We start from the raw sequence: 10,684 nt of genomic DNA on the forward strand, positions 1-10,684 counted from the left end.
GCTGAAAGTCCAAGCCAGGTGGGCTGGACATGTGGTCAGAATGCCTGACAGCCAACTACTGAAACAACAGCTGTACGAAGAACTGTGCCAAGGAAAGCGAGCAGTTGGGGGGCTGATGAAGCGCTATAAAGACTGCCTTAAGGTTTCTCTCAAAAACCTGGAAGTCAACACCAATGAATGGGAAGAGCTTGCCATGGATCGTCCAAGTTGGCCGGGCAGGATCACCTCAGGAGCACGTGCAGCTGATGATAAGAAAATCTTTGACGCAAAAAAAAAGGGTGCTGTCCGCAAGGCACAAGTAGAATCTGGTGTACTGACTACATCTGCATCCTTATGTCAAGTATGTGGGCAAACCTTCAGGGCCTGAATTGGCCTCATCAGCCACCTAAGGACCCACAACTACTAATTCTCTTCTAACCCTGAAGTCATGGTCATCTTCGACTACGAAGGACGAACATCAATACTGAGGGAAATCATACAGTTTGCTAATGACATGTTTTCTGAAAAGTTTTTTAATTTCACCTTCTTTCACTTTTTGTGTTTCCTCAGAAGCGATAGGTCCTCTATAAGTCATATGTCAAATAAACTTGAGTAATTCAGAGGCCTTGTCAGATCTCACCTTTTGTTGCTCTTCAATTCTCTGCTGGATCAAAAGTTCTTCTCGCTTTAGTTTTTCAATTGTCTCAAGCTCTTGTCGGGCCTCTTCTTTCTCTCTTTCCAGCTGATCTCTTTCCAGTCTCCTCTTAAAAATATGAAGAACAAATCTAAATAATTCTAAGTGGCAAAAATAATCTTAATATTATTAATACAATTATACACTTCTCAACATTGAATTTGTAAGACAAAAAAGGAATAGTCATTGAATTGTGGAAATCACAGGATGGATACACATGTTACTGATATAGAAATGATAAAAATATGAAATCATAATTTTCTAAACATCTCGATTTATTCAGTATAGAGTATGAGCATGACATACAGAAATCACCGTACTTACCACATTGTCTGCTATAATGAGGTTATTAATGATTATCTGAGGAATGTTCTGCCACATTGAATGCAGTTGGCCAAATCATCAAGATCCCCTGCTGGCAGCTACCTGTGCTATTGCTGAATAATGACATCCCAAATGTGCTCGATGCGAGACAAGTCCAAAGACGCTGCAGGCCATGTGGCAGGTTTAGGCCACGCAGGCTGACATGCAACATATGGCCTGGTATTGTAATTTTGATAAACAGCCCTGGGACACTCACCCTCCAAGGTTAGGGGCTCTGCTGTAGATTGATGCCAACACAAGTTTATCTTGGTGTTACTGTGCTAGAAGCCACCATTATTACATGTTAAACTTCGGCATTGCTATTCTATAATGTTCGGCCATGAAATCATGCATTTGTTAACTGGTCTGTTACCTGGTATGGCACGTAGACTTGGTCAATAAAACAAAAGGAATCTGTACTCACATGTATAGACTGGAAGTGAGACCCTGCATTTAATGGAATATAAATCAGCTTACTTACTCCTATGCTGACTCACACAAGTAAACCAGCTGCGAGATTTGTGAAACGCACTCACACCTAAACTAAAACTGTTACGGCACAACAAGTTCCAGGTCAGTGTCCTTTCCTATCACTATTAGTGATGAGCGAGTGTACTCGTTGCTCCAGTTTTCCCAGACCACGCTCGGGTGATCTCCTAGTATATGTGAGTGCTCGGAGATTTAGTTTTCTTCACCGCAGCTGAATGATTTACAGCTGCTAGACAGCCTGAATACATGTGAGAATTCCCTAGCAACCAGGCAACCCCCACATGTACTCAGGCTGTCTAGCAGATGTAAATCATACAGCTGAGGCGACGAAAACTAAATCTCCGAGCAGTCACATATATTCGGAGACCACCCGAGCAACGAGTATACTCGCTCATCACTAATTACTATACTATAATCTTCTATTTAAACAGCAATTTTGTGCAAGCTCCTTGTCCCTGAGAAAGGAAGACAATTCTTCTGAAATGCATTGGAAAGAAGTGTGTCCACATGCACTATCTGTAGCGTGAGGGCACAGAAGCAGGTAGTACATCTTGTGCCGGAATAAGGAGGGATGATGGCGGATTCCTTATCAGCGTTCCTCACACTCGGACACTGCAGGTGAGCACACCTCCTCCTGTAACTGGGTGGTTATATTGTCAATGTTATAGTGAAAGCCAAGCGTAGCTTAAAGGGAATTGCTCACCTACAAATATGCTATTTATCTGCAAACATAGTGGTAATTTGCACGTAAATAGCATGTTAGGCTGGCTTACTGGAGGAGCAGCTGCAGGGAGAAAATGAGGTTATATTCCCCCTGCAGCTGCTCTCTTCCAGTGATCAGTGTGATGCGTGGACCTATCAATTCACACTACTCAGTGAGCGTGCTACAATCACTCGCTGGCACATTGATTGACAAAACCAGTAAACCAGCCACAATGTCTACAGGTATAATCTGCATTTATGGAGGTGACGGCTTCCCTGTAAGTGACTGCAGTTTACATATGTAAATACTGGTGCGCTTCCTCTCCATGTGCGAGTGCAGATATCTGTCTCTTCTTTATTCTCCATGCTTTGTGCTGAAGTTATGGTTATATGCTGCTGTATCGCCCTTGTAGAGTGGATTACACAGGCCGTCACCGATTCCACCATAGTAGCAATGTCCGGCCACAAGCATTTTTGGGAGAAGGTGAGTCACTCATGAAGTCAGAACCTTACCTTCTCATGTTCATCCAGATTGCTTCTGTACTTGTAAATGAAGTGTGCCAGGTACTCGATAGGGTCTGCCGGTCTTTTCTCCACTATTTCTGCCAGGCCCTCTGACAGGCATTTTCCCAACGACCTCTTCACATATTCAGAATCCATTTATGACCCTGAAGTCCAATCTTAAGAAAAATATATATATTATTCCAAGGGCTGATTTATGGCCTCATACTAAAAGCCTGCGGACATCACATTAGTTTCCTGTAGGGAATTGTCTGACAACCATTCATGGTGCACTTTAGCTTGCACCGTCCATGAGGGGCACTGACTGACACTGCAATGTGGACCTCTGACTATCACCACTCACACCTGACATTATTAATGGAGACAGCGGCCATTAAGAGGATGGAGATGGGGAGGGTCATCCTGTTTGCATTATCATGGCAGTGGGGCACTACTGAAGACCACCCTGTCTGCCCTCTTTGTACATCTATGAGGCTCAGCTGAGCTCGGTCATTTTACAATGCACTGCAATGTCCGGCCTCATTCAGACGTCCATGGCTCATGTGCATGTTCTACCTGTGCTGTAGAACACGCACGCATTACAGTCTATGGGGCTATTCACATGTCTGTGGTTTTTGGACTGAATGGTTGACAAAAATTCATGGTGATGTGTCCCTTTTCATCTAAGTCACCAATAAAATTTCCCCAAAGAAGCCTGTGGGCCTGCAACAATCACAGACAGCACACAGATGGCGTCGGTGTGTAACCCTCGTGCTGTCCGTGACTAACACCGTCATGGATAGGAGAAGCATTATCATTTATGTATCTATACGGGAAAATCTCTGACGAGACGCTCTGCAGGAAGAGCTGGGACTGGGGGAAAGTTATTAGCCATGGCTTTCATGCCAACAGTAAAGCATCCGCAGACCATTCATGTGTGGGGGCGCTACATCCATGGAAGTGTCTCATTCACAATTTTACCTAAGAACACTGCCAAGAATAAAGAATGGGATCTAAACAACATGGAAGAGCAGCTTCTCCCAATGATCCAGGAGTGATGTGATGATGATGATCCATGCTTTTTCCAGCACAAAGGAGACAATGTCTCATGGCAAAAGTGAGAACTAAGTGGCTCAGAGAAGAAAACATTGAGATTTTAGGTCATGGCCAGAAAACCCCCCAAATCTCAATCCCATTGACAACCTGTGATCAGGGGCGCTGCTATCATGGGGCAAGTTGAGCCCTTTGCTTCAGGCGGCACTCGTCACTGAAAGACAGGGGGCGGCAGAGCGGCAGTCAGAACACCTGGTGCCGAATCTCCATAATCCCTGACATTTGCTGTCACTAGTGCGGTGCGCGCGCCCCTGCTCACAACCCACGGTGTGCAATATCAGCCGGTCATCCCTGCACCCACAGAGCAGCACACCACATATTGGCTGTTCTGTGCAAACAGGACCTGTGATGAGGTCACATGTGGGGAGGAGTCAGGGGTCACATGATCGGGACCTCCATGGATTGCAGGACTCTGCTGTGCTGGTTGCCATGGTAAGTGTGTGTATGAGGTGTATGGAGCGGAGCCGTGTGTGTATGAGGTGTATGGAGCGGAGCTGAATGTGTACGTGGTGTGTGGAGCGGAGCCGCGTGTGTATGAGGTGTAAGGAGCGGAGCTGAATGTGGTGTATGAGGTGTATGGAGCGGAGCTGTGTGTGTATGAGGTGTATGGAGCGGAGCTGAATGTGTACGAGGTGTGTGGAGCGGAGCCGCGTGTGTATGAGGTGTACAGAGCGGAGCTGAATGTGTACGAGGTGTATGGAGTGAAGCCGTGTGTGTATGAGGTGTATGGAGCGGAGCCGTGTGTGTATGAGGTGTATGGAGCAGAGCTGTGTGTGTATGAGGTGTATGGAGTGGAGCTGTATGAGGTGTATGGAGCGGAGCCGTGTGTGTATGAGGTGTATGGAGCGGAGCTGTGTGTGTATGAGGTGTATGGAGTGGAGCCGTGTGTGTATGAGGTGTATGGAGCGGAGCCGTGTGTGTATGAGGTGTATGGAGCAGAGCTGTGTGTGTATGAGGTGTATGGAGTGGAGCTGAATGTGTACGAGGTGTATGGAGCGGAACCGCGTGTGTATGAGGTGTACAGAGCGGAGCCCCGTGTGTATGAGGTGTACAGAGTGGAGCCGCGTGTGTATGAGGTGTACGGAGCAAAGCTGCATGTGTATGAGGTGTAAGGAGCGGAGCCGGGTGTTTATGAGGTGTACGGAGCGGAGCCGGGTGTGTATGAGGTGTAAGGAGTGGAGCCGGGTGTGTATTTAGTGTACGGAGCGGAGCTGCATGTGTATGAGGTGTACGGAGCGGAGCCGGGTGTGTATGAGATGTATGGAGCGGAGCCAGGTGTGTATGAGGTGTATGGAGCAGAGCCGGGTGTGTGCGAAGTGTATGGAGCGGAGCCGCGTGAGTACGGAGTGGAGCCGTGTGTGCAAGGTGTATGGAGCGCAGCCGCGTGTGTAGGAGTAACTATGTGTGGCCATTATACAGTATGGAGCATCATGTGGGCCCATTATACAGTATGGAGCACTGTGTGGCCATTATACAGTATGGAGTACTGTGTGGCCAGTATACAGTATGGAGCACTGTGTGGCCATTATACAGTATGGAGCATCATGTGTGGCCATTATACAGTATGGAGCAATATATGGGGCTCATTATTCTGTAAGGAGCACTGTGGTGCCCAGAATACTGTATGGAGGACTATACTGTCTAATTTATGACCTATTGTAGAATGTACAATAGTTATCACTCATGTAATGTATGGCGGGGACTGTATGTGAGATGGGAGCCCTATAGGGGGGCTGTACTGTATATGTGTTTGGGGGGCGCCGTTTTGAAGTTCGCCTCAGGCAGCAGTGTGGCTAGGTTCACCCGTGCCTGTGATCAATCCTCAAATATCAGAGAAACAAAAACCCAGGAAGTGTGATAAACTCCAAGGGCTGATTAGATAATAATCTGTGAGGATCTGGCCCAGAAGGGGATATCCATCTGCCCGGGTGAAGGGCTGTGTCCAATCACACAGGAAAATCCGCATGTGTTCATTGAACCATCTGCATTTACCGCATCCAATACATTGTATTGTGGAGATTTCTGTGCTGCGGCTCATAAACCCGCACCACAAGTGAGGTTACACAGCGTCAAATAGAAGCACAGTGGGCGTGAGATTTCTAGATTTCCCATGCACTGTGCTTGTAACCTAGAAAGCGGCGGTTTAGACCCAGCGCAGGTGAGATATGTCTAAACCCCTGCTATTCCTGATCGCGAGCACTTGCTCTAAAAGATCAAAACACATTGAAGCAGCAAAATATGTGTGGAAGTCTCTAAAGTTTTGGCTACAACTTTAATCTGCCTGACACTATGTGTGGGGGCGCTCTGCCTGACACTATGTGTGGGGGCGCTCTGCCTGACACTATGTGTGGGGGAGCTCTGCCTGACACTATGTGTGGGGGCGCTCTGCCTGACACTATGTGTGGGGGAGCTCTGCCTGGCATTATGTGTGGGGGAGCTCTGCCTGACACTATGTGTGGGGGCGCTCTGCCTGACACTATGTGTGGGGGAGCTCTGCCTGGCATTATGTGTGGGGGAGCTCTGCCTGACACTATGTGTGGGGGAGCTCTGCCTGACACTATGTGTGGGGGAGCTCTGCCTGACACTATGTGTGGGGGAGCTCTGCCTGACACTATGTGTGGGGGAGCTCTGCCTGACACTATGTGTGGGGGAGCTCTGCCTGACACTATGTGTGGGGGAGCTCTGCCTGACACTATGTGTGGGGGCGCTCTGCCTGACACTATGTGTGGGGGAGCTCTGCCTGGCATTATGTGTGGGGGAGCTCTGCCTGACACTATGTGTGGGGGAGCTCTGCCTGACACTATGTGTGGGGGCGCTCTGCCTGACACTATGTGTGGGGGCGCTCTGCCTGACACTATGTGTGGGGGAGCTCTGCCTGGCATTATGTGTGGGGGAGCTCTGCCTGACACTATGTGTGGGGGAGCTCTGCCTGACACTATGTGTGGGGGAGCTCTGCCTGACACTATGTGTGGGGGAGCTCTGCCTGGCATTATGTGTGGGGGAGCTCTGCCTGACACTGTGTGTGGGGGCGTTCTGTCTGGCACTGTGTGTGGGGGCACTATGTGTGGGGGCACTCTGGCACTATGTGTGGGGGCAATCTGGTCCTATGTGTGGGGGCACTCTGTATGGGGGCACTCTGACACTATGTATGGTATTTATGTGGGCACTCTGGCACTATGTGTGGGGGCAATCTGGTCCTATGTGTGGGGGCACTCTGTATGGGGGCACTCTGACACTATGTATGGTATTTATGGGGGCACTCTGGCACTATGTGTGGGGGCACTCTGACACTATGTATGGTATTTATGGGGGCACTCTGGCACTATGTGTGGGGGCACTCTGTGTGGGGGTATTATGCATGGGGGCAATCTGGTACTATGTGTGGGGGCACTATGTATGGGGGCACTCTGGCACTATGTGTGGGGGCACTCTGGCACTATGTGTGGGGGCACTCTGGCACTATGTGTGGGGGCACTCTGGCACTATGTGTGGGGGCACTCTGGCACTATGTGTGGGGGCACTATGTATGGGGGCACTCTGGCACTATGTGTGGGGGCACTCTGGCACTATGTGTGGGGGCACTCTGGCACTATGTATGGGGGCACTCTGGCACTATGTGTGGGGGCACTCTGGCACTATGTGTGGGGGCACTATGTGTGGGGGCACTCTGGCACTATGTATGGGGGCACTCTGGCACTATGTGTGGGGGCACTCTGGCACTATGTGTGGGGGCACTGTGTGTGGGGGCACTCTGGCACTATGTGTGGGGGCACTATGTATGGGGGCACTCTGGCACTATGTATGGGGGCACTCTGGCACTATGTGTGGGGGCACTATGTATGGGGGCACTCTGGCACTATGTATGGGGGCACTCTGGCACTATGTGTGGGGGCACTCTGGCACTATGTGTGGGGGCACTATGTGTGGGGGCACTCTGGCACTATGTGTGGGGGCACTATGTGTGGGGGCACTCTGGCACTATGTGTGGGGGCACTCTGGCACTATGTGTGGGGGCACTATGTGTGGGGGCACTCTGGCACATTGTATGGGGGCACGTTTGCTGGCACTGAGCATAGTGAGGTGACTTCTGCAGCTGTTATGATCACCACTTCCTGCGGCTCCTATGAAGCAGCTCCATGACGGGAACCAGTCTTATCATATCACAATGTTAGGAGAAACCTCCTAGACCTACCGGTGCTTTCCTCGTCGTTATCGTCCTCATAGGCAGCTGCTAAATGCGTCTCGTGTCTCCTAGCAACCGTGGAGGTACGTTTCTACGTCACATCAATGCTTTGCGCGGCCTAATGAGCAGCTGCAGGGGAAACCATTTTGTGTGGGATGCCTCGTTCACCCAATAACAGAAGACAAACTGTACTCAGCCATTTTGTTAGAGTCAAATCGACACGACGAGGTGTGTCTCGTCGAGAAGTGTACGCTTCTGCCCTCTCGTGGATATATGTAATATTGCAAAACAGTGAAACAATGCCTGGAAAATAATGGTAATACTAGTAACAGATTTGACACGAGATCACTGTAAGCATTTACCCCATCTAATATATAAAGCTGAATGTGTATATGTATGTATGTATGTGTGTATGTCCGGGATTGTCATCTGAACCGTCGCAGCTACAGCCACAAAATTTTGCACAGTCACACGTCTGGACCCCGAGAGCGTCATAGGCTATGTTGTGAGGTGAAATTTTAACCCCGCGCTTTCCACTTCACCAAACAATTTTGCCCCTATCTACATAATGGGGAAAAAATGAAAGGAAAAGTGTTGGAGGCAAATTAACAGCTGCCAGATGTGAACAAGGGGAACTTACAGAATGAGAGCGATGGCGCCAAAGAGTATATACCGTACAGTTGCTAAGGTGGGGCCCCGACATGGGATACTCGCCACACACGGGGATATGAACACACACACAAAATGCGCCACACACTACCACGTGCTCGAACACATATACCACCCTCAGCGCACATTTCACCACACATACACCAACCTCGCCACATAAAAGTCGAAACACAAAAGTCGCCGCTCAAAACTCGCCACGCGCATAACTCTCCACATGCAAAACTCGCCACACGTGCAAAACTCACCTCATGGAAAACTCGCCACACGCAAAACTTGCACACGCGGAAAAATTGCCACATGCACAAAAGTTGCAACACATGCAAAAGTTGCCTCACACAAAACTTGACATACTCAAAAGGCACCACACATAAAACTCGCCACGCGCAAAACTCGCCATGCGCAAAACTTGCTGCACACAACTTGCTACACTAACCTGTCACATGCAACTCGACACACAAAAAGTTGCTACACGCATGTCGCCACACAAAACTCATCTCACAAAAGTCGCTACATGCATGTCGCCACACGCAACTCAACACACACAACTTGACACACGAAACTCGCCCTAAAACACACACAAGTCTGGTATTATCCTTCAAAAATAAAAAATCTGATTAATAAGCAGACAAACTACAAGATCAACAAATGTACCATATAGGAATCCGGCAGCTGTCAGTCACATGACCAGTCTATTATGTGTATGTGTGAGCTAATATATACTGCCAGGGGGTGGGCTTACTGTTGGCTGGGGATTTATCAGGCTGCCAATTTAGCTTACAAATACTGAGGTAAAAATACTGAGCAAATAACGTGTGAACGAGGTCTAATACAGGAGGAGATGACATACAGATATATACTATATACAGGAGGAGATGACACACAGGTATATACTATTTACAGGGGAGATGACACACAGGTATATACTATATACAGGAGGAGATGACACACAGATATATACTATATACAGGAGAGATGACACACAGGTATATACTATATAGAGGAGGAGATGACATACAGGTACATACTACATACAGGAGGAGATGACATACAGGTATATACTACATACAGGAGGAGATGACATACAGGTATATACTATATACAGGAGGAGATGACACACAGGTATATACTATATACAGGAGCAGATTACCTACAGGTATATAGTATATACAGGAGGAGATGACATACAGGTATATGCTATGTATAGGAGGAGATGACATACATGTATATACTATATGCAGGAGCAGATTACCTACAGGTATATAGTATATACAGGAGGAGATGACATACAGGTATATGCTATGTATAGGAGGAGATGACATACAGGTATATACTATATACAGGAGGAGATGACACACAGATATATACTATATATAGGTGAGATGACACACAGGTATATACTATATACAGGAGGAGATTACATACAGCTATATACTATATATAGGAGGAGATGACATACAGGTATTTACTATATACAGGAGACATGACACAGCAGGTATATACTATATACAGGGGAGATGACATACAGGTATATACTATATACAGGAGATGACATACAGGTGTATACTATATATAAGGGAGATGACAAACATGTATATACTGAGGTGAAAATGAGAGGTGTGAGGTGAAAATGAAAAGGTGTGAGTGCAAAATGAGAGGAGTGAGGGAAATAGTGGAGTGATCGGAAAATGACAGATGTGAGGTCGAAATGACAAGTGTTAGGGGGAATGAGAGGAGTGAGGGGGAAAATAAGAGGAGTGAGGGGGAAAATGAGAGGTGTGAGGGGGAAAATGAAAGATGTGATGGGGAAAATGAGAGGCGTGATGGGAAAATAAGAGAAGTGAGGTGCTATAACTAACCACAGATATTTACAATGCCCAGGCAACGCCGGGCTCTTCAGCTAGTATATGTATATTAATGAATTATTTCACTTCTAGCACGGCCTTGATTTAATAATATTTGTAATGGTCATGTAAAAAAAACTACGTAGAAAA

At 47.6% G+C, this 10,684-nt stretch overlaps 1 protein-coding gene across 1 annotated transcript in view; it reads right to left on the bottom strand.

The window, feature by feature from the left end:
• LOC143770099 (DPY30 domain-containing protein 1-like) overlaps nt 1-8,184 on the bottom strand; it is an 89,874-nt gene extending 81,690 nt beyond the window's left edge. Inside the window, exons 1-3 of the mRNA XM_077259361.1 lie at nt 8,034-8,184; nt 2,741-2,907; nt 620-742 (exon numbers count right to left, since the gene is read on the bottom strand). Coding sequence (XP_077115476.1) covers nt 620-742; nt 2,741-2,887 — 270 coding nt within the window. The 5' untranslated portion in view covers nt 2,888-2,907; nt 8,034-8,184. The remainder of the gene's footprint in view (nt 1-619; nt 743-2,740; nt 2,908-8,033) is intronic.
• Nucleotides 8,185-10,684: the final 2,500 nt, after the last annotated feature.

This window comes from Ranitomeya variabilis, chromosome 4, assembly GCF_051348905.1.
Source record: "Ranitomeya variabilis isolate aRanVar5 chromosome 4, aRanVar5.hap1, whole genome shotgun sequence".
Taxonomy (NCBI): Eukaryota; Metazoa; Chordata; class Amphibia; order Anura; family Dendrobatidae; genus Ranitomeya; species Ranitomeya variabilis.